The 24,422-nt window shown below is 55.0% G+C and overlaps 1 protein-coding gene across 1 annotated transcript in view; it reads left to right on the top strand.

Moving 5' to 3' along the window:
- TLCD4 (TLC domain containing 4) overlaps positions 1-24,422 on the top strand; it is a 45,688-nt gene that overhangs the window by 5,559 nt on the left and 15,707 nt on the right. Inside the window, exons 2-4 of the mRNA XM_069967730.1 lie at positions 11,893-12,053; positions 22,942-23,031; positions 24,050-24,108. Coding sequence (XP_069823831.1) covers positions 11,893-12,053; positions 22,942-23,031; positions 24,050-24,108 — 310 coding nt within the window. The remainder of the gene's footprint in view (positions 1-11,892; positions 12,054-22,941; positions 23,032-24,049; positions 24,109-24,422) is intronic.

Genomic DNA, 24,422 nt, shown 5'->3' with positions numbered 1-24,422 from the left:
ACCATACAGTTACTGATCATATCCTGCATACCAAGACCGATATTACCAATATTACCAGTATACAAGAAGGAAATATTACCACCATACATATTACCGCCATCCTGCTACTGACCAAATTCCTTAAGCTGGGCCCGATATTACCAAAAATACCAGTATACAAGTATTACTGCCACACCATGACCACTACTATTACCACCATACTGTTACTGTGTAGTGCGGCGGTAAAGAATTATTCACAGAATAACACACATTACAAAGTTATACAACTTTGTAATGTATGTTATGTCTGTGAATGGCCCCCTTCCCCATGTCCCACCACCCCCACCCGTGTACCCGGAAGTGTGGTGCGCTATACTCACCTGTCACGTGCCGACACCCGTCTCCGATCTTCAGCGAATGACGTCTTCTTCGGGCGGCCGGCGAACAGCTCCGACTGTCCCGAATGCCGGCCGCCCTCTGCAGTGTCATCCGATGCTCAGCCGCGATTGGCTGAGCATAACTGTGCTCAGCCAATCGCGGCTGAGCACAGTTGTGATGCGGAGGGGGGGCGGGCGGCAGCGATTCGGCCGTCCGTCCAAAGATGACGTTTGGCACAAGATGGCTGACGGCCCTCGACACTGATCAGGTAATGTATAATGCACCAACACTTCCGGGTACACGGGTGGGGGTGGTGGGACTTGGGGAACGGGGCGATTCACAGACATAACATACATTACAGAGTTGTATAACTTTGTAATGTGTGTTATTCTGTGAATAATTTCTAAGCGCCGCACTACCCCTTTAAATCCAGTAAATGAAGTCCGAAATTATCAACTGCACCCATTTACAAGGGACAAATAATACCACCACATACTGACTAATGCCGCCACTCTGCTACTGAATAAAATCCACCGTACAAAGACCAATATGACTAGATCCCAGCTCTACACAGGCTGTGCACACCATTTAATTAATTACTCTGCAGTTACATCCAGTGACTTACAGGGGGCGTCTTCGCTGAGTGAAGCACAGGGGACGTCTTTTCTGATTAGTTGCTCAATTTGCCTCTTCTTTTCCATTCACCAGGCGGACTTTGCCCAGCCACTACTCTTCTCCATAGATTCTGCCAGACAAACATTTTAGACTCCTCATTCTTGCACCATCCTCATCTTTTTACAAACGTCACATCTATATTGGCCCCTCTGTGCTCTCATATAGTGGGAAAGCTGTGCCCCTAAATTATATTAAGCTTCCTTTATGCTCCTATATAGTATTTGATGTCATATAGTATTAGGCCCCTCTATGCAGCCCCCATATGGTATTATGCCCATCAGGCCTCACTATGCAGCTAATAGTGTGCAATAGTAATGACAGCAGATGGGAAATGTAGTTTCCTATCTTGGATATAGTTCGGCTTTTAGAAACACTTGTAACTCAGGAACGACAGCAGCTAGAAAGACAGGAGACGTCTCAGATTACTCAGGGGGACTTGGTGAGTAACACCAGCTAGCATTTCATTTTTTCGCTCTTAGGTGGATAATCCCTTTAAGTATTTTGTGTTTTTGGAGTGAGGACAGGGGGCAGATGGGTGAGAGATTGTTTCTTTTTTTATTCCTGGCAGAAGTTTTATCTTATTTGTTCTCTAGAGAAAGAAGTATAACCGGTCTTTGGGCCCCTGGAGGTCAGGAGTGTGAGGCCCCTGCTCTATAGATCAGTAACCAGTTCTCCGTGTCCTTGGAGTGTAAAGTAACCACACTATACGGTGCGGCTGTCATGTGACATTGTCCTGCTCACTTTTGTCCTCATTGTAAGTCAAATGTTCACAAATTATTGTATCGAAAATATTGGAAATGCGAGGCTGGCACATTAAAATATGAGAAAAATATGGCGGTGTCTCTGGCTGTGGTTTAGCCCATTGACACGCAGTGAGGCTGATAGCTGTGGCTTTGGCTGTGGTTTAGCCCATTGACACGCAGTGAGGCTGATAGCGGTGGCTTTGGCTGTGGTTTAGCCCATTGACATGCAGTGAGGCTGATGGCGGTGGCTCTGGCTGTGGTTTAGCCCATTGACACGCAGTGAGGCTGATGGCGGTGGCTCTGGCTGTGGTTTAGCCCATTGACACGCAGTGAGGCTGATGGCGGTGGCTCTGGCTGTGGTTTAGCCCATTGACACGCAGTGAGGCTGATGGCGGTGGCTCTGGCTGTGGTTTAGCCCATTGACACGCAGTGAGGCTGATGGCGGTGGCTCTGGCTGTGGTTTAGCCCATTGACACGCAGTGAGGCTGATGGCGGTGGCTCTGGCTGTGGTTTAGCCCATTGACACGCAGTGAGGCTGATGGCGGTGGCTCTGGCTATGGTTTAGCCCAATGATGGCTAACCTTTACACTCCAGCTGCAGTGAGGCTGACTCCTAGTTTTTCTGTGTAGAATTGGGCTAATACTTGGTGTATGACAGGTTTATATCTATACGCAGGACGGTCGCGGTTCTCGGGGTGCAGATTGTTAGCAGTCTTCGTTAAATTCTGAACATGTGAACAAGCCGAAACTGTGTCTGGGGAGGGAGGAAGGAGTGTGATCTACTTTGCTGGTACTGATTGGCGTGTAACGTTCTGGGCACATGTCGCCTTCCTTGCTCGCACTGTGACAGGCAGTGATATTTGATCAGTCAGTGACTCACACGATCCCTCTCCCAGGCTGGGCTCAATGTGATATAACTTGTTCTGCTCACCTGTCACCTGGATGTGACTGAACTCAGAGACATCGTCAGAGCTCACAACCGTTGCAAGCTGCTGGGCGCCTTCACATACGGGTAAAAGTTGTCACTACTCAGATCTGGCTCCATCTTGTGCACAAATGTACAGCCTCAGACTGGCAGATAGGTTCGTTATGGCAGCCATATCACATCTATATCTACTCTAACATAAATTGTAATATTTGTGCAGAGATCCCATTCTGTCATGACTTGGGGTCTCAGGCCGGATTCACACGTAGGATCTGATCAGTATTTTTACTGAAAACTAGGAGCAAAACTAAGAGCGAGAGAGAGAAGCAATGGTGGAAGATCTGCCGCTTTCTCTGTGCTTTGAACTTATTCTTGGTTCTGGGTAAAAACACTGACCAAAACAGACTGGCAACAGGCTTCATAAATCTGCCCCTGTGTTTACCGCGACTGCTGGTTCTTTATAGAAATAAATGAGATAATCAGATTTCTTACACATTTACGGCAAGTGGCCGAGCAGAATCACTGAACAGGCCCTCACAGGTGAGGAGACCAATGATATCCTCATACTTCAGGTAAATGACGCATTTATAGCATTTACAATGGAATGGGAGTCTACATGGTCGATGATCCCAAAGTTTTTGACCCATAATAAAGTTGTGTTACTGTTTGTTGGAAGTCACCAAGATGGTGGTTTCTCCATTGTGGTTCTAGTCTGGTTCTGCTTCACCAGGTCACTATAAAGACACAGAGACTTATGTCCCTCTGCTTATGGAGAAACATTACCCCTTTAGTTGTCCCCTGCCCAGTACTGAGGGCTAAAAATCCTGAAACACCCTGTACAGGTGGCTAATCTCCCTATGGAAAGTCTCTGGCTGATTAAATCCTCAGTCATGCCCTAAGGATTCTTAATTGAGTCATATACTGACTTGCAGGTAATGGCCGTATTACACGTATCGATCTAAAGGAGGAAGCGAGTGCCGACCTGTCAGATCAGCACTTGCCTCCTCCTTGTTCCCAGCTCGGAAGTGAAGTGACACAACGCAAGTAAAGCCTATTAAGGAAATCCACAGCGTCTTTCAGAATATACGTTGTGCCGTATACGTGCACCCATGTGAACATACCCTCATGGATTTCCTGCTCTGAGGCACAGGCTGCAGTCCTGGAGTAGTCACCACAATCTGGAAAATCCCTTGTAGAAGCGTTGCGGCAGCTTTTCCTACATATAAAGCTGTGTAGAGGACGTGGTGCCAGAGCCATTCTTACCTTCCTGGCATCATGAGAGGCAAAGGAACGTGCTGGGGATCCGGAAGCGTGGCGTCATGACAGGCGCAGGAACGTGCTGGGGATCCGGGAGCGTAGCATCATGAGAGACACAGGAACGTGCTGGGGATCCGGGAGCGTGGCATCATGAGAGACACAGGAACGTGCTGGGGATCCGGGAGCGTGGCATCATGAGAGACACAGGAACGTGCTGGGGATCCGGGAGCGTGGCATCATGAGAGGCACAGGAACGTGCTGGGGATCCGGGAGCGTGGCATCATGAGAGGCACAGGAACGTGCTGGGGATCCGGGAGCGTGACATCATGAGAGACACAGGAACGTGCTGGGGATCCGGGAGCGTGGCATCATGAGAGGCACAGGAACGTGCTGGGGATCCGGGAGCGTGGCATCATGAGAGGCACAGGAACGTGCTGGTGATCCGGAAGCGTGGCGTCATGAGAGGCACAGGAACGTGCTGGGGATCCGGGAGCGTAGCATCATGAGAGGCACAGAAACGTGCTGGGGATCCGGAAGCGTAGCATCATGAGAGGCACAGGAACGTGCTGGGGATCCGGAAGCGTGGCGTCATGACAGGCACAGGAACGTGCTGGGGATCCGGAAGCGTAGCGTCATGAGAGGCGCAGGAACGTGCTGGGGATCCGGGAGCGTAGCGTCATGAGAGGCGCAGGAACGTGCTGGGGATCCGGGAGCGTGGCATCATGAGAGGCACAGGAACGTGCTGGGGATCCGGGAGCGTAGCATCATGAGAGGCACAGGAACGTGCTGGGGATCCGGGAGCGTGGCATCATGAGAGGCACAGGAACGTGCTGGGGATCCGGGAGCGTGACATCATGAGAGACACAGGAACGTGCTGGTGATCCGGGAGCGTGGCATCATGAGAGGCACAGGAACGTGCTGGTGATCCGGGAGCGTGGCATCATGAGAGGCGCAGGAACGTGCTGGGGATCCGGGAGCGTAGCGTCATGAGAGGCGCAGGAACGTGCTGGGGATCCGGGAGCGTAGCATCATGAGAGACACAGGAACGTGCTGGGGATCCGGGAGCGTGGCATCATGAGAGGCACAGGAACGTGCTGGGGATCCGGGAGCGTGGCATCATGAGAGGCACAGGAACGTGCTGGTGATCCGGAAGCGTGGCGTCATGAGAGGCACAGGAACGTGCTGGGGATCCGGGAGCGTAGCATCATGAGAGGCACAGGAACGTGCTGGGGATCCGGAAGCGTAGCATCATGAGAGGCACAGGAACGTGCTGGTGATCCGGAAGCGTAGCATCATGAGAGGCACAGGAACGTGCTGGGGATCCGGAAGCGTAGCATCATGAGAGGCACAGGAACGTGCTGGGGATCCGGAAGCGTAGCATCATGAGAGGCACAGGAACGTGCTGGTGATCCGGGAGCGTAGCATCATGAGAGGCACAGGAACGTGCTGGTGATCCGGGAGCGTGGCATCATGAGAGGCACAGGAACGTGCTGGGGATCCGGGAGCGTGGCATCATGAGAGGCACAGGAACGTGCTGGGGATCCGGAAGCGTAGCATCATGAGAGGCACAGGAACGTGCTGGGGATCCGGAAGCGTAGCATCATGAGAGGCACAGGAACGTGCTGGGGATCCGGAAGCGTAGCATCATGAGAGGCACAGGAACGTGCTGGGGATCCGGAAGCGTAGCATCATGAGAGGCACAGGAACGTGCTGGGGATCCGGAAGCGTAGCATCATGAGAGGCACAGGAACGTGCTGGGGATCCGGAAGCGTAGCATCATGAGAGGCACGCGTTAAAGCAAAACAGCTCCATGAGAGGCAGAACTCCTGCTGGTCGGTCGGTGATAAGAAATATTCCCCACCTCTCTATTCTGTGTAGGAGATCAGCAGAGATCAGAAATATCCCCCCCCCTCCCTCCATTCTGTGTAGGAGATCAGCAGAGATCAGGAATATCCCCCCCCCCCTCCATTCTGTGTAGGAGATCAGCAGAGATCAGAGATATTCCGCTGCCAAAGCCTTTGACAGCGTCGCGTGGGAATACTTATGGGCGGTGATGCAGAAAATGGGCATAGGAGAGGGCTATATGAAATGGGTTAGTCTGTTATATACCAATCCGACAGCAAGGGTACGGGCTAACAGGGGCTTATCGGATAGCTTTTGTTTATATAGGGGAACTAGGCAGGGTTGCCCGTTGTCGCCCCTGCTGTTTGCCATAGCGGTGGAGCCCCTGGCCTCACTGATTCGTTCATCTGCTGATATAAAGGGGTTTCCCTGGGGGGGAGGGGGGGGGAAGAGGAAAAAGTCTCCCTATATGCAGACGATATGTTGCTCTACACAGATGACTATGATAACTCTATTGGCCCTTTTATGAATGTCATCACTCAGTTTGGATCTAAATCGGGTTTTACCATTGACTGGGAAAAGTCTGTGGTTATGCCCTTGACAACTTCGCTATTGTCCTTAGGATCTCCCCATATCCCTCTGCAGAGAGTAGAACGGTTTAAATATCTAGGGGTGGTGGTGTCGGCACAGGCGGGAGACTATATTAAGGATAATTTATTGCCTATTATTAGGAAAAGTGTAACCAAGGTGGATACATGGTGCCGATTGCCCTTATCGGCAGTGGGCAGGGGTAATCTCATTAAAATGGTGCTTATGCCACAATTACTATACATATTGCATAATTCTCCCATTTGGATTCCAAATAAATATTTTAAACAGATAAATACCCTGTTCAGAGAGCTCATATGGCAGAAGAAATCAGCTAGAATTAAACTTGACACTTTTCAGCGACCCAAGACTGAGGGAGGCCTGGCAATCCCAGATCCTTTCCTTTATTTTATTGCAGCCCAACTGCAGCATATGAAAGGGTGGGGGCAGACGGAAGAGACGGGTGTAGTGGGTCGGATAGTTTCCTGGCTGACCGGACACATGCCTCCTTTGGCGGCAGTGGATACGGCCTGTGTTGTGGGTAAGGGCAGGTTTATGCCTACTCTACGCTTATTAAGTAGAGTGTTGGCTCATACAAAAGCTGTGCTGGGTGTGTCTGGCTTTACTAACCTTACTTCGCTATGGAGGAACCCTCAGCTGCCTGAATTGTTTCGGCTGGAGGGTTTCTCTCCGTGGAAACGTGCTGGAGTCTTTTACGTAGCGCAGGTATGGAGGGACGGCTCTATTGTTTCCTTTGAGACACTTAAAGAATCCTTCCTTTTCACGAATGTAATGTTCCATAAGTATTTGCAAATTCGCCATGCATTGCAGACCCAAAATAATCTAACGCCACTGACTATGTCATCTCATCACCTTCTAGACGCTGTGGGAGATAAGGGGGTACGACGGGGGGCTATATCCTTGGCCTACTCCCCATTGATACAAGCAAAGTTCTCTGCAGTCCCTCTAACAATCAGGGATAAGTGGGTTCAGGATGTTGGACCTATTGATGAGAGCCAATGGCGGGAGGTGTTGGAATCGGTCCCCCTATTGTCCCTATGTGAAGCCCAATGGATGCCACAACTATTTTTGCTACACAGAGTATATAAAACTCCACATCTTATGCACAAGATAGGGTACAGGGCGACGTCCCAATGTCCAAGATGTGATGAGGAGAATGCACATATACTTCACATGTTTTGGGACTGTCGGGAGTTAACTGCCTATTGGGAGGGTGTGAGGGATATAGTTCGGAAGGTTTTTGGTGTCTCTATACTACTTACACCACAACACTACATTTTAGGGTTGCTTGGTGCCCTGCATCTTGATGACTATACGGTACTAGGGGTGCAAAGGATATTGTACCAGGCACGCAAATGCATCGCCTCTAAATGGATCAATAGGGAACCACCGACCATACCTGACTTCTTGAACAGAATGAATAATGTTATTAGGCTAGAAAGGGGTGTATACGTTAAAAGGAAATGTCTTCGCAAGTTTGAGCAAATCTGGGGGAGATGGTTGGACACGCCGGGCATACCGACCCAAATACTACTACAAACGTGCAGGAACCCCCTTCAGCAGTTTCTTAATGCAATGGCCAGATAGCTCATATAGTAATGGTAGAACAAGACTGTAGGATTGTATGTTCCCTCCTTAACGGACAGCTACTGGTGGGCATAAGGAGTTTTTTTTTTTACAGGTATGCAAAGAGGCTTGGAAACCCCTTGTAGGGAGTATAGATAGCTAAACACGACGTACAGTGTGACCCATAGCAATTTTATGTTTGGGAATTTGCTTTATGTGTTTTTCCACTATACAAATTCTTTTTCATATCTGACATCTCGCAATACCGACACGGGTGTCGAGCGATCTGTGGGATATGTTATATTCAATAATATCATCACATACATGTGTGTGGGGGGGGGGGGGGGTTACTTATTTTCTTTGTTAAGTTTTGTTTGGTTTGATTAGTAGGAAAATGTAGAAAATGGTGGTTACATTGCAGATGTCGTTTATTGCCTGCCCCAAATATATTGTGCACTAGATACTGTATGTGGTATATTTCAAATCGATATGTACTTGAACTGATGTGATGTCCAAAAATTGTATACTTGATGCGTAATGACTATGTGACTGCACTGCAATGAATGTGTTAATAAAAATTATCTGATTTTAAAAAAAGAGATATCCCCCCCCCCTCCACTCTGTGTAGGAGATCAGCAGAGATCAGAAATATCCCCCCCCTCCATTCTGTGTAGGAGATCAGCAGAGATCAGAAATATCCCCCCCCCCCTCCATTCTGTATAGGAGATCAGCAGAGATCAGAAATATCCCCCCCCCCTCCATTCTGTATAGGAGATCAGCAGAGATCAGAAATATCCCCCCCCCCCTCCATTCTGTATAGGAGATCAGCAGAGATCAGAAATATCCCCCCCCTCCATTCTGTATAGGAGATCAGCAGAGATCAGAAATATCCCCTGCCCCTCCATTCTGTATAGGAGATCAGCAGAGATCAGAAATATCCCCTGCCCCTCCATTCTGTATAGGAGATCAGCAGAGATCAGAAATATCCCCCGCCCCTCCATTCTGTATAGGAGATCAGCAGAGATCAGAAATATCCCCCCCCCCTCCATTCTGTATAGGAGATCAGCAGAGATCAGAAATATCCCCCCCCCCCTCCATTCTGTATAGGAGATCAGCAGAGATCAGAAATATCCCCCCCCCCTCCATTCTGTATAGGAGATCAGCAGAGATCAGAAATATCCCCCCCCCCCTCCATTCTGTGCAGGAGATCAGCAGAGATCATAAATATCCCCCCCCCCTCCATTCTGTATAGGAGATCAGCAGAGATCAGAAATATCCCCCCCCCCCTCCATTCTGTGTAGGAGATCAGCAGAGATCAGAAATATCCCCCCCCCCTCCATTCTGTATAGGAGATCAGCAGAGATCAGAAATATCCCCCCCCCCCCTCCATTCTGTGCAGGAGATCAGCAGAGATCAGAAATATCCCCCCCCCCCTCCATTCTGTATAGGAGATCAGCAGAGATCAGAAATATCCCCCCCCCTCCATTCTGTATAGGAGATCAGCAGAGATCAGAGACTTATTCTCCCCACTGTGTCTGAGGTAATTACCCTTCATGGGACTGTAACATGTAATACCTATTATCCCCTGCAGAGGGGGCGGTGTTGGTGCCATTGGACTATGTACCGCCCTCTCTCCTCCCACACTGGGTGGATTCTTGTAGTTTTGGAGCCAAAATTTGATTTTAAAAGTTAGCAGCATTGTGCATCCTCATAGTCTCTGTCTCTGATGAAGGCGCAGCCTCGAAACATGTTATACTGAGAGATCTACATGAACTGCTATTTACCTCAACAAGAATCCAGGGGCAGCATTCATCTCAAGGTTTGCACCAATATGGCCGGCAGATATCAGACACAGAAGATGAGAGGCCCCGGAGGGGAGGACAGAGAGGCCCCGGAGGGGAGGTCAGAGAGGCCCCGGAGGGGAGGACAGAGAGGCCCCGGAGGGGAGGTCAGAGAGGCCCCGGAGGGGAGGACAGAGAGGCCCCGGAGGGGAGGACAGAGAGGCCCCGGAGGGGAGGACAGAGAGGCCCCGGAGGGGAGGTCAGAGAGGCCCCGGAGGGGAGGTCAGAGAGGCCCCGGAGGGGAGGACAGAGAGGCCCCGGAGGGGAGGACAGAGAGGCCCCGGAGGGGAGGACAGAGAGGCCCCGGAGGGGAGGACAGAGAGGCCCCGGAGGGGAGGACAGAGAGGCCCCGGAGGGGAGGACAGAGAGGCCCCGGAGGGGAGGACAGAGAGGCCCCGGAGGGGAGGACAGAGAGGCCCCGGAGGGGAGGACAGAGAGGCCCCGGAGGGGAGGACAGAGAGGCCCCGGAGGGGAGGACAGAGAGGCCCCGGAGGGGAGGTCAGAGAGGCCCCGGAGGGGAGGACAGAGAGGCCCCGGAGGGGAGGACAGAGAGGCCCCGGAGGGGAGGACAGAGAGGCCCCGGAGGGGAGGACAGAGAGGCCCCGGAGGGGAGGACAGAGAGGCCCCGGAGGGGAGGACAGAGAGGCCCCGGAGGGGAGGACAGAGAGGCCCCGGAGGGGAGGACAGAGAGGCCCCGGAGGGGAGGACAGAGAGGCCCCGGAGGGGAGGTCAGAGAGGCCCCGGAGGGGAGGACAGAGAGGCCCCGGAGGGGAGGACAGAGAGGCCCCGGAGGGGAGGACAGAGAGGCCCTATACAGGGATGACAGATAGTGTCCTGGCAGCAGCTTATTGCACACTTTTCTTTAAGAACATCCACTTTTGGCCAAAGTGTTCAAGAAGAGACAGCCGTGTAACGTGTCTGAGGGGGTCAGGAGAGACAGCCGTGTAACGTGTCTGAGGGGGTCAGGAGAGACAGCCGTGTAACGTGTCTGAGGGGGTCAGGAGAGACAGCCGTGTAACGTGTCTGAGGGGGTCAGGAGAGACAGCCGTGTAACGTGTCTGAGGGGGTCAGGAGAGACAGCCGTGTAATGTGTCTGAGGGGGTCAGGAGACTGTGCGCACTGTTTGGGGGGGGGGGTCATAGTGACAAACCCATCCTGAAGGCAGGGCGTGCTTACTACAAGTACAAGGCCGTACTTGTCCGTGGTATGGCTATGAACTCTGTTGAACATCCCTTCGGTGGTGGTAACCATCAGCACATTGGTAATATCAGGAGAGATGCTCCAGCTGGTCGCAAAGTCGGTCTTATTGCTGGTCGTCGTACTGGTCGTCTGCGTAGAACAAAGACTGTACAAGAAAAGGAGAAATAACAGTCCATCAGAAACTACAGGGATATGAAGCCGTGTGTATATATACTGTATACATGTCTGCCCAGGGGAGGCTCCGGGGGGGGGGGGTGCGCTGCGGGCAGGGAGGCTCCGGGGGGGCGCTGCGGGCAGGCATGCTCTGGGGGGGGTGCGCTGCGGGCAGGGAGGCTCCGGGGGGGGTGCACTGCAGTCAGGGAGTCTCTGGGGGGTGTGCTGCAGGCAGGGAGGCTCTGGGGGGTGCGCTGCGGGCAGGGAGGCTCCGGGGGGTGCGCTGCAGGGAGGGAGGCTTCGGGGGGGGGGGGGGGCGCTGCGGGCAGGGCGGCTCCGTGGGGGGGGGGTGTGGCTTGTGCGCTGCGGGCAGGGAGGCTCCAGGGGGTGCGCTGCGGGCAGGGAGGCTCCGGGGGGTGCGCTGCAGGCAGGGATGCTCTGGGGGGTGTGCTGCGGGCAGGGAGGCTCTGGGGTGTGTGTGCTGCGGGCAGGGAGGCTCCAGGGGGGGGGGGGTGCGCTGCGGGCAGGGAGGATCCGGGGGGGGTGCGCTGCGGGCAGGGAGGCTCCGGGGGGGGGGGGTGCGCTGCGGGCAGTGAGGCTTCGGGGGGTGCGCTGCGAGCAGGGAGGCTCCGGGGGGGGGGGGGGGGGGCGCTGCGGGCAGGGAGGCAATGTCAGCCATATGACAGCGCTCAGCACACTGTGAATGTCATCTCTTTCTCTCCTAGGTTACCATGCCGAATTTCAGCCCGCTGACACTGTGCATCTCCGCCACCAGCTTTGCCATCTCTCAGTTCCTGTTTCACGTAGGAAGCCGTCGGCTCTCAGCGCGTTTTACCTGTGGCTTCTCCAAACTGAATGAAAAGCAGAAGATTGAGTGGAATTCCAGGTATGAGGAGGAGGCGAGGGGATGCCACTGGCCTATTGCATGTATAATTCATATACCTCTGTATTAGGAGGGAGGGACCAATGTTTAATAGCGGTACCCAACCGTGGCTCTCCAGCTGGGAATGCTGGGATTTATAGTTCTGTAACAGCTGGGAGGTCCAAGGGTTTGGAAACCCTGCTGTATGATATAAGAGGTATGTCTTCCCGAATATATTTTTCACACAGGGGCCGGGCAAGCACACACAGAGGGGCCAAGGGCCAGGCGAGCACACACAGAGGGGCCAGGGGCTAGGCGAGCGCACACAGAGGGGTTGGGGGCTAGGCGAGCACACACAGAGGAGCCGGGAGCCAGGCAAGCACACACAGAGGGGCCGGGGGCTAGGCGAGCACACACAGAGGGGCTGGGGGCTAGGCGAGCACACACAGAGGGGCCGGGGGCTAGGCAAGGACACACAGAGGGGCCGGGGGCCGGGCAAGCACACACAGAGGGGCCGGGGGCCAGGCGAGCACACACAGAGGGGCCAAGGGCCAGGCGAGCACACACAGAGGGGCCGGGGGCCAGGCGAGCACACACAGAGGGGCCGGGGGCAGGGCAAGAACACACAGAGGGGCCGGGGGCCGGGCAAGCACACACAGAGGGGCCGAGGGCCAGGTGAGCGCACACAGAGGGGTTGGGGGCTAGGCGAGCACACACAGAGGGGCCGGGGGCCAGGCGAGCACACACAGAGGGGCCGGGGGCAGGGCAAGCACACACAGAGGGGCCGGGCAAGCACACACAGAGGGGCCGAGGGCCAGGTGAGCGCACACAGAGGGGCCGGGCAAGCACACACAGAGGGGCCGGGCAAGCACACACAGAGGGGGCCAAGGGCCGGGCAAGCACACACACACAGAGGGGCCGGGCAAGCACACACAGAGGGGCCGGGCAAGCACACACAGAGGGGGCCAAGGGCCGGGCAAGCACACACACACAGAGGGGCCAGGCAAGCACACACAGAGGGGCCAGGCAAGCACACACAGAGGGGCCAGGCATGCACACACAGAGGGGGCCAAGGGCCGGGCAAGCACACACAGAGGGGGCCAAGGGCCGGGCAAGCACACACAGAGGGGCCGGGGGCCAGGCGAGCACACACAGAGGGGCCGGGCAAGCACACACAGAGGGGCCAGGCAAGCACACACAGAGGGGGCCGGGGGCCAGGCAAGCACACACAGAGGGGCCGGGGGCCAAGCGAGCACACACAGAGGGGCCGGGGGCCAGGCGACCACACACTGAGGGGCCGGGCAAGCAAACACAGAGGGGCTGGGCAAGCACACACAGAGGGGGCCAAGGGCCGGGCAAGCACACACACACACAGAGGGGGCCAAGGGCCGGGCAAGCACACACACACACACACACACACAGAGGGGCTGAGGTATGTCAGGGTATCAGCAAAAGAACCTGGTGCCGATACGAGCTGGATTACCAGACGCAACGTCCATCAAGTGTCAGGATATTTGGGAACTTGGGAAGTTTTGTAAGTGTTTCCTGGGCCGGCTCTCCCCGCACTGCACAATCCATCTCTGCTTAGAATTTCACTGACTGGAGACTCTGACTGTAACACGAGACTCCTCTGGGGAATGGGAAGTAGATTTCCCCTTCAACTTGGCAGCCAAGCGAGTTCCCGTGTCCGAGATGCAGAGCAGAAGAAAAGAGACAGTCCTAAGGAGACTCCAATAAAATGACATACTTCATGGCAACAAGTGACTGTTCTGTAATTTCAGAGCTTATCGCCCCAGAACAGCGAAGGAAAACGGACGAATGATATTCCTGTGTATTATAACCTTTCCCAGAGCGTTGTACCCGAATGAATCCATTATAATGGGAGACGATTCATCGGAAAACTGCAGGCAACTTGTAGGCACAATGCTCTCCGAGCTCCTGGAATTGTGTTCTAGTATAGTGCCATCCATGGACGTTGCCTCTGGGTACTGATAGGCACAATGTTCTCCGAGCTCTTGGAATTGTGTTCTAGTATAGTGCCATCCATGGACGTTGCCTCTGGGTACTGATAGGCACAATGCTCTCCGAGCTCCTGTCAGACATTGTATTCTAGTATAGTGCCATCCATGGACGTTGTCTTGGGGACTCCGTAACAGCATGGAATGCCTGACCTAAGATATGGCTGTGTGAATGAGACCTTACAGACCTGGTGGGATAGAGTCAATCATGTATCAGGTAGCAGCTGAGCTCCTGAACTGCTGAATCCAAGTTCTTTCAGAGGAGACAGAAAATGATTGTCCATGTTGGTGCCGGTCAGCAGTGCAGGAATCGCCTCTAGACGTGTACGTTTACTTTAGAGCATGACTCTAGTCCAGAGTTTAGTCTGGAGGTTCCTGTAGATCTGTGTTCTTCTTGGAGCGTTGTTATTGTGGCTTAGTGGTGGCACAGTGGCAGAGTACTGGCACAGAGGCAAGGCTTTGGGGTGGGCTCCACTATGGTTGTGTCTACTGGCCCAACACAAGGTGTAAAAGAAAAACGAGCCGCAGGCTGGTGTGATACTGTGCCGCAGGCTGGTGTGATACTGTGCCGCAGGCTGGTGTGATACTGTGCCGCAGGCGGGTGTGATACTGTGCCGCAGGCCGGTGTGACACTGTGCCGCATGACTTCTGGCCTGCGCTACTCAAGCTTTAAACACAGTGAATCAGGAGCAGTGTAGGCGTAGGTGTGTGCTCAGGCGCAGTGTAGGTGTTTACTCAGGCGCAGTGTAGGTGTTTACTCAGGCGCAGTGTAGGTGTGTGTAGATGTGTGCTCAATCGCAGTGTAGGTTTGTGCTCAGGCTCAGTGTAGGAGTGTGCTCAATCGCAGTGTAGGTTTGTGCTCAGGCGCAGTGTAGGTGTGTGTAGGTGTGTGCTCAATCACAGTGTAGGTGTGTGCTCAGGCGCAGTGTAGGCGTGTGCTCAGGCACAGTGTAGGTTTGTGCTCAATCGCAGTGTAGGTGTGTGCTCAATCACAGTGTAGGTGTGTGCTCAATCGCAGTGTAGGCGTGTGCTCAGGCACAGTGTAGGTGTGTGCTCAATCGCAGTGTAGGTGTGTGCTCAGGGGCAGTGTAGGTGTGTGCTCAGGCACAGTGTAGGTGTGTGCTCAGGCGCAGTGTAGGTGTGTACTCAGGTGCAGTGTAGGAGTGTGCTCAGGCGCAGTGTAGGTGTGTGCTCAGGCGCAGTGTAGGCGTGTGCTCAGGTGAAGTGTAGGAGTGTGCTAAATCGCAGTGTAGGTGTGTGCTCAGGCACAGTGTAGGTGTGCGCTCAGGCTCACTGTAGGTGTGTGCTCAGGCTTACTGTAGGCGTGTGCTCAGGCACAGTGTAGGCGTGTGCTCAGGCGCAGTGTAGGTGTGTGCTCAGGCACAGTGTAGGTGTGCGCTCAGGCTCACTGTAGGTGTGTGCTCAGGCTTACTGTAGGCGTGTGCTCAGGCGCAGTGTAGGTGTGTGCTCAATCGCAGTGTAGGTGTGTGCTCAGGCGCAGTGTAGGTGTGTGCTCAGGCGCAGTGTAGGTGTGTGCTCAGGCGCAGTGTAGGTGTGTGCTCAGGCGCTGTGTAGGCGTGTGCTCAGGCGCAGTGTAGGTGTGTGCTCAGGCGCAGTGTAGGTGTGTGCTCAGGCACAGTGTAGGTGTGTACTCAGGTGCAGTGTAGGAGTGTGCTAAATCGCAGTGTAGGTGTGTGCTCAATCGCAGTGTAGGTGTGTGCTCAGGCTTACTGTAGGTGTGTGCTCAGGCGCAGTGTAGGTGTGTGCTCAATCGCAGTGTGTGTGCTCAGGCTTACTGTAGGCATGTGCTCAGGCGCAGTGTAGGCGTGTGCTCAGGTGAAGTGTAGGAGTGTGCTAAATCGCAGTGTAGGTGTGTGCTCAGGCACAGTGTAGGTGTGCGCTCAGGCTCACTGTAGGTGTGTGCTCAGGCTTACTGTAGGCGTGTGCTCAGGCGCAGTGTAGGTGTGCGCTCAGGCTCACTGTAGGTGTGTGCTCAGGCTTACTGTAGGCGTGTGCTCAGGCACAGTGTAGGCGTGTGCTCAGGCGCAGTGTAGGTGTGTGCTCAGGCGCAGTGTAGGTGTGTGCTCAGGTGCAGTGTAGGAGTGTGCTAAATCGCAGTGTAGGTGTGTGCTCAATCGCAGTGTAGGTGTGTGCTCAGGCTTACTGTAGGTGTGTGCTCATGCGCAGTGTAGGTGTGTGCACAGGCGCTGTGTAGGTGTGTGCTCAGGCGCAGTGTAGGTGTGTGCTCAGGCGCAGTGTAGGTGTGTGCTCAGGCACAGTGTAGGTGTGTGCTCAGGCTTACTGTAGGTGTGTGCTCAGGCGCAGTGTAGGCATGTGCTCAGGCGCAGTGTAGGTGTGTGCTCAGGCGCAGTGTAGGTGTGTACTCAGGTGCAGTGTAGGTGTGTGCTCAGGCGCAGTGTAGGTGTGTACTCAGGCGCAGTGTAGGAGTGTGCTAAATCGCAGTGTAGGTGTGTGCTCAATCGCAGTGTAGGTGTGTGCTCAGGCTTACTGTAGGTGTGTGCTCAGGCGCAGTGTAGGTGTGTGCTCAATCGCAGTGTAGGTGTGTGCTCAGGCTTACTGTAGGTGAGTGCTCAGGCGCAGTGTAGGCGTGTGCTCAGGCGCAGTGTAGGTGTGCGCTCAGGCTCACTGTAGGTGTGTGCTCAGGCTTACTGTAGGTGTGTGCTCAGGCGCAGTGTAGGTGTGTGCTCAGGCGCAGTGTAGGTGTGTGCTCAGGCGCAGTGTAGGTGGATGCTCAGGCGCAGTGTAGGTGTGTGCTCAGGCGCAGTGTAGGTGTGTGCTCAGGCGCAGTGTAGGTGTGTGCTCAGGCACAGTGTAGGCGTGTGCTCAGGCGCAGTGTAGGTGTGTGCTCAGGCGCAGTGTAGGTGTGTGCTCAGGCGCAGTGTAGGTGTGTACTCAGGTGCAGTGTAGGAGTGTGCTAAATTGCAGTGTAGGTGTGTGCTCAAGCGCAGTGTAGGTGTGTGCTCAGGCTTACTGTAGGTGTGTGCTCAGGCGCAGTGTAGGTGTGTGCTCAGGCGCAGTGTAGGTGTGTGCTCAGGCACAGTGTAGGCGTGTGCTCAGGCGCAGTGTAGGCGTGTGCTCAGGCGCAGTGTAGATGTGTGCTCAGGCGCAGTGTAGGTGTGTGCTCAGGCGCAGTGTAGGTGTGCGCTCAGGCTCACTGTAGGTGTGTGCTCAGGCTTACTGTAAGCATGTGCTCAGGCACAGTGTAGGCGTGTGCTCAGGCACAGTGTAGGCGTGTGCTCAGGCACAGTGTAGGCGTGTGCTCAGGCGCAGTGTAGGTGTGTGCTCAGGCGCAGTGTAGGTGTGTGCTCAGGCACAGTGTAGGTGTGTGCTCAGGCACAGTGTAGGCGTGTGCTCAGGCTTACTGTAGGTGTGTGCTCAGGCGCAGTGTAGGTGTGTGCTCAGGCGCAGTGTAGGTGTGTGCTCAGGCGCAGTGTAGGTGCGTGCTCAGGCGCAGTGTAGGTGCGTGCTCAGGCGCAGTGTAGGTGTGTGCTCAGGTGCAGTGTAGGTGTGTGCTCAGGCGCAGTGTAGGTGTGTGCTCAGGCGCAGTGTAGATGTGTGCTCAGGCGCAGTGTAGGTGTGTGCTTAGGCGCAGTGTAGGTGTGCGGTCAGGCGCAGTGTAGGTGTGTGCTCAGGCGCAGTGTAGGTGTGTGCTCAGGCGCAGTGTAGGTGTGTGCTCAGGCGCAGTGTAGGTGTGTGCTCAGGCGCAGTGTAGGCGTGTGTAAGTGTGTGCTCAGGCTCACTCTAGGTGTGTGCTCAAGCGCAGTGTAGGTGTGTGCTCAGGAGCAGTGTAGGTGTGTGTAGATGTGTGCTCAGGCGCAGTGTAGGTGTGTGTAGGTGTGTGCTCAGGCGCAGTGTAGGTGTGTGCTCAGGCGCAGTGTAGGTGTGTGCTCACGCGCAGTGTAGGTGTGTGCTCATTCGCAGTGTAGGTGTGTGCTCAGGCTTACTGTAGGTGTGTGCTGAGACGCAGTGTAGGCGTGTGCTCAGGCGCAGTGTAGACGTGCGCTCAGGCGCAGTGTAGGTGTGTGCTCAGGCTTACTGTAGGCGTGTCCTCAGGCGCAGTGTAGGCGTGTGCTCAGGCGCAGTGCAGGTGTGTGCTCAGGCGCAGTGTAGGCGTGTGCTTAGGCGCAGTGTAGGTGTGCGGTCAGGCGCAGTGTAGGTGTGTGCTCAGGCGCAGTGTAGGTGTGTGCTCAGGCGCAGTGTAGGTGTGTGCTCAGGCGCAGTGTAGGTTTGTGCTCAGGCGCAGTGTAGGCGTGTGTAAGTGTGTGCTCAGGCTCACTCTAGGTGTGTGCTCAAGCGCAGTGTAGGTGTGTGCTCAGGAGCAGTGTAGGTGTGTGTAGATGTGTGCTCAGGCGCAGTGTAGGTGTGTGTAGGTGTGTGCTCAGGCGCAGTGTAGGTGTGTGTAGATGTGTGCTCAGGCGCAGTGTAGGTGTGTGCTCAGGCGCAGTGTAGGTGTGTGCTCAGGCGCAGTGTAGGTGTGTGCTCAGGCGCAGTGTAGGTGTGTGCTCAGGCGAAGTGTAGGTGTGTGCTCAGGCGCAGTGTAGGTGTGTGCTCAGGCGCAGTGTAGGTGTGTGCTCAGGCGCAGTGTAGGTGTGTGCTCAGGCGCAGTGTAGGTGTGTGCTCAGGCGCAGTGTAGGTGTGTGCTCACGCGCAGTGTAGGTGTGTGCTCATTCGCAGTGTAGGTGTGTGCTCAGGCTTACTGTAGGTGTGTGCTGAGACGCAGTGTAGGCGTGTGCTCAGGCGCAGTGTAGACGTGCGCTCAGGCGCAGTGTAGGTGTGTGCTCAGGCTTACTGTAGGCGTGTCCTCAGGCGCAGTGTAGGCGTGTGCTCAGGCGCAGTGCAGGTGTGTGCTCAGGCGCAGTGTAGGCGTGTGCTCAGGCGCAGTGTAGGTGTGCGCTCAGGCTCACTGTAGGTGTGTGTAGGTGTGTTCTCAAGCGCAGTGTAGGTGTGTGCTCAATTGCAGTGTAGGTGTGTGCTTAGGCGCAGTGTAGGTGTGTGCTCAGGCGCAGTGTAGGTGTGTGCTCAGGCGCAGTGTAGGTGTGTGCTCAGGCGCAGTGTAGGTGTGTGCTCAGGCGCAGTGTAGGTGTGTGCTCAGGCGCAGTGTAGGCGTGTGCTCACGCGCAGTGTAGGCGTGTGCTCAGGCGCAGTGTAGGCGTGTGCTCAGGCGCAGTGTAGGCGTGTGCTCAGGCGCAGTGTAGGTGTGTGCTCAGGCGCAGTGTAGGTGTGTGCTCAGGCGCAGTGTAGGTGTGTGCTCAGGCGCAGTGTAGGTGTGTGCTCAGGCGCAGTGTAGGTGTGTGCTCAGGCGCAGTGTAGGTGTGTGCTCAGGCGCAGTGTAGGCGACCACACACTGAGGGGCCGGGCAAGCAAACACAGAGGGGCTGGGCAAGCACACACAGAGGGGGCCAAGGGCCGGGCAAGCACACACACACACAGAGGGGCTGAGGTATGTCAGGGTATCAGCAAAAGAACCTGGTGCCGATACGAGCTGGATTACCAGACGCAACGTCCATCAAGTGTCAGGATATTTGGGAACTTGGGAAGTTTTGTAAGTGTTTCCTGGGCCGGCTCTCCCCGCACTGCACAATCCATCTCTGCTTAGAATTTCTTACTGTAGGTGTGTGCTCAGGCGCAGTGTAGGTGTGTGCTCAGGCGCTGTGTAGGCGTGTGCTCAGGCGCAGTGTAGGTGTGTGCTCAGGCGCAGTGTAGGTGTGTGCTCAGGCACAGTGTAGGTGTGTACTCAGGTGCAGTGTAGGAGTGTGCTAAATCGCAGTGTAGGTGTGTGCTCAATCGCAGTGTAGGTGTGTGCTCAGGCGCAGTGTAGGTGTGTGCTCAATCGCAGTGTGTGTGCTCAGGCTTACTGTAGGCATGTGCTCAGGCGCAGTGTAGGTGTGTGCTCAGGCGCAGTGTAGGAGTGTGCTAAATCGCAGTGTAGGTGTGTGCTCAGGCACAGTGTAGGTGTGCGCTCAGGCTCACTGTAGGTGTGTGCTCAGGCTTACTGTAGGCGTGTGCTCAGGCACAGTGTAGGCGTGTGCTCAGGCGCAGTGTAGGTGTGTGCTCAGGCGCAGTGTAGGTGTGTGCTCAGGTGCAGTGTAGGAGTGTGCTAAATCGCAGTGTAGGTGTGTGCTCAATCGCAGTGTAGGTGTGTGCTCAGGCTTACTGTAGGTGTGTGCTCAGGCGCAGTGTAGGTGTGTGCACAGGCGCTGTGTAGGTGTGTGCTCAGGCGCAGTGTAGGTGTGTGCTCAGGCGCAGTGTAGGTGTGTGCTCAGGCACAGTGTAGGTGTGTGCTCAGGCGCAGTGTAGGAGTGTGCTAAATCGCAGTGTAGGTGTGTGCTCAATCGCAGTGTAGGTGTGTGCTCAGGCTTACTGTAGGTGTGTGCTCAGGCGCAGTGTAGGCATGTGCTCAGGCGCAGTGTAGGCGTGTGCTCAGGCGCAGTGTAGGTGTGCGCTCAGGCTCACTGTAGGTGTGTGCTCAGGCTTACTGTAAGCATGTGCTCAGGCACAGTGTAGGCGTGTGCTCAGGCACAGTGTAGGCGTGTGCTCAGGCGCAGTGTAGGTGGATGCTCAGGCGCAGTGTAGGTGTGTGCTCAATCGCAGTGTAGGTGTGTGCTCAGGCTTACTGTAGGTGTGTGCTCAGGCGCAGTGTAGGTGTGTGCTCAATCGCAGTGTGTGTGCTCAGGCTTACTGTAGGTGAGTGCTCAGGCGCAGTGTAGGCATGTGCTCAGGCGCAGTGTAGGCGTGTGCTCAGGCGCAGTGTAGGTGTGCGCTCAGGCTCACTGTAGGTGTGTGCTCAGGCTTACTGTAGGTGTGTGCTCAGGCGCAGTGTAGGTGTGTGCTCAGGCGCAGTGTAGGTGTGTGCTCAGGCGCAGTGTAGGTGGATGCTCAGGCGCAGTGTAGGTGTGTGCTCAGGCGCAGTGTAGGTGTGTGCTCAGGCGCAGTGTAGGTGTGTGCTCAGGCGCAGTGTAGGTGTGTACTCAGGTGCAGTGTAGGAGTGTGCTAAATTGCAGTGTAGGTGTGTGCTCAAGCGCAGTGTAGGTGTGTGCTCAGGCACAGTGTAGGTGTGTGCTCAGGCACAGTATAGGCGTGTGCTCAGGCTTACTGTAGGTGTGTGCTCAGGCGCAGTGTAGGTGTGTGCTCAGGCGCAGTGTAGGTGTGTGCTCAGGCGCAGTGTAGGTGCGTGCTCAGGCGCAGTGTAGGTGTGTGCTCAGGCGCAGTGTAGGTGTGTGCTCAGGTGCAGTGTAGGTGTGTGCTCAGGCGCAGTGTAGGTGTGTGCTCAGGCGCAGTGTAGGTGTGTGTAGGTGTGTGCTCAGGCGCAGTGTAGGTGTGTGCTTAGGCGCAGTGTAGGTGTGCGGTCAGGCGCAGTGTAGGTGTGTGCTCAGGCGCAGTGTAGGTGTGTGCTCAGGCGCAGTGTAGGTGTGTGCTCAGGCGCAGTGTAGGTTTGTGCTCAGGCGCAGTGTAGGCGTGTGTAAGTGTGTGCTCAGGCTCACTCTAGGTGTGTGCTCAAGCGCAGTGTAGGTGTGTGCTCAGGAGCAGTGTAGGTGTGTGTAGATGTGTGCTCAGGCGCAGTGTAGGTGTGTGTAGGTGTGTGCTCAGGCGCAGTGTAGGTGTGTGTAGATGTGTGCTCAGGCGCAGTGTAGGTGTGTGCTCAGGCGCAGTGTAGGTGTGTGCTCAGGCGCAGTGTAGGTGTGTGCTCAGGCGCAGTGTAGGTGTGTGCTCAGGCGAAGTGTAGGTGTGTGCTCAGGCGCAGTGTAGGTGTGTGCTCAGGCGCAGTGTAGGTGTGTGCTCAGGCGCAGTGTAGGTGTGTGCTCAGGCGCAGTGTAGGTGTGTGCTCACACGCAGTGTAGGTGTGTGCTCATTCGCAGTGTAGGTGTGTGCTCAGGCTTACTGTAGGTGTGTGCTGAGACGCAGTGTAGGCGTGTGCTCAGGCGCAGTGTAGACGTGCGCTCAGGCGCAGTGTAGGTGTGTGCTCAGGCTTACTGTAGGCGTGTCCTCAGGCGCAGTGTAGGCGTGTGCTCATTCGCAGTGTAGGTGTGTGCTCAGGCTTACTGTAGGTGTGTGCTGAGACGCAGTGTAGGCGTGTGCTCAGGCGCAGTGTAGACGTGCGCTCAGGCGCAGTGTAGGTGTGTGCTCAGGCTTACTGTAGGCGTGTCCTCAGGCGCAGTGTAGGCGTGTGCTCAGGCGCAGTGCAGGTGTGTGCTCAGGCGCAGTGTAGGCGTGTGCTCAGGCGCAGTGTAGGTGTGCGCTCAGGCTCACTGTAGGTGTGTGTAGGTGTGTTCTCAAGCGCAGTGTAGGTGTGTGCTCAATTGCAGTGTAGGTGTGTGCTTAGGCGCAGTGTAGGTGTGTGCTCAGGCGCAGTGTAGGTGTGTGCTCAGGCGCAGTGTAGGTGTGTGCTCAGGTGCAGTGTAGGTGTGTGCTTAGGCGCAGTGTAGGTGTGTGCTCAGGCGCAGTGTAGATGTGTGCTCAGGCGCAGTGTAGGTGTGTGCTCAGGCGCAGTGTAGGTGTGTGCTCAGGCGCAGTGTAGGTGTGTGCTCAGGCGCAGTGTAGGTGGATGCTCAGGCGCAGTGTAGGTGTGTGCTCAGGCGCAGTGTAGGTGTGTGCTCAGGCGCAGTGTAGGTGGATGCTCAGGCGCAGTGTAGGTGTGTGCTCAGGCGCAGTGTAGGTGTGTGCTCAGGCGCAGTGTAGGTGTGTGCTCAGGCGCAGTGTAGGTGTGTGCTCAGGCGCAGTGTAGGTGTGTGCTCAGGCGCAGTGTAGGTGTGTGCTCAGGCGCAGTGTAGGTGTGTGCTCAGGCGCAGTGTAGGTGTGCGCTCAGGTTTGGTCGGTATTTTTGTGAAGATTCCATCTGGTGAAGGTTTTCATTGTTCCATTCTCTATATCAACAGGACGGTGTCCACGTTCCACGCAGTGGTGGTCGGATGTTTTTGCCTGTATATCTTAGTGTATGATGACGCTGTTAACACGGATCCCGTCTGGTGAGTAGTTTCCGCCTCTTTGTCTTGTGATTTCCTTGGTGTTTTTTGTGTAAATGCTCAAAATACAAAGAAAACAACAACAACCCAGTTCTGTGGTTGCAAAACGTATACGTAATTAGTCAGAAGGGGAGGCCGAAGGCCACAGAATCCTCCTGATATGAGCGCAGCAACGGGCCGCTACTGTCAGACACGCTCACTGCTGAATGGGGTTGTCTCTGTGGCCCTCACGTCTCATGAAGAGACCCCAGGGGGCCCGCAGGCTCTCCATGTAGCATCGTCTCTCTTATTTCAGCCATCACGCATTGTCACAGCCGTAAGACGATTATGTTTTTTTTCAGTGACTGTTTCCCTGTGGATGTTGTGGTGTGTCAGGTGTCGCTCCATATCCAGGTGTCACTCTATATCCAGGTGTCACTCCATATCCAGGTGTCACTCTATATCCAGGTGTTGCTTCACATGCAGGTGTCACTCTATATCCAGGTGTCGCTCCATATGCAGGTGTCACTCTATATCCAGGTGTCGCTCCATATGCAGGTGTCACTCTATATCCAGGTGTCGCTCCATATGCAGGTGTCACTCTATATCCAGGTGTCGCTCCATATGCAGGTGTCACTCTATATCCAGGTGTCGCTCCATATGCAGGTGTCACTCTATATCCAGTTGTCGCTCCATATGCAGGTGTCGCTCCATATGCAGGTGTCACTCTATATCCAGGTGTCGCTCCATATGCAGGCGTCACTCTATATCCAGGTGTCGCTCCATATGCTGGCGTGGCTCTATATCCAGGTGTCTGGGTGTAGCAGGTGTCACTGTATAAGCAGGTGTCACTGTATAAGCAGGTGTCACTGTATAAGCAGGTGTCGCTCTATAGCCAGGTGTCGCTCTATAGCCAGGAGTCGCTCTATAGACAGGTGTCACTCTATAAGTAGTTGTCACTCTATAGCCAGGTGTTGGTGTATAAGCAGGTGTCGCTCTATAGCCAGGTGTCGCTCTATAACCTGCTGTCATGTGATTTCAGGGGAGACCCTTTCATGGTGAAGCTGAATGTCGCAATAACTTCAGGCTACCTCATCTCAGGTAAGTGGAGGCCCCCCACCCCCCCACTGCCCCCCCAGAGACGCCACTGCTGGCTCATCCCGGCTCTTCCTGAATTCCCCGATTATAGAGACTAAGCTGCTTATTTAAAATCGTGTTCCCATAATAGCCGATGCAGGACCGCTGCGGGGTTCTCTTATCCACATAAAAACTGCAACACCCAGAAGGACACACCGTAACGTTATGGTGGACGGGGGCAATGGAGGTGTGGCCGCTTCAGTCTTGGATGCATAGATTGGTCTGGAGGCCACATGGGCAACACCATGAAGAGATACTGATAGAGGAACATGGCGCTG

The sequence above is a fragment of the Dendropsophus ebraccatus genome, chromosome 4, assembly GCF_027789765.1.
Source record: "Dendropsophus ebraccatus isolate aDenEbr1 chromosome 4, aDenEbr1.pat, whole genome shotgun sequence".
Taxonomy (NCBI): Eukaryota; Metazoa; Chordata; class Amphibia; order Anura; family Hylidae; genus Dendropsophus; species Dendropsophus ebraccatus.
Note: the sequence above shows the minus strand (reverse complement) of the source record. Positions and strands in the feature narration are given on the sequence as shown.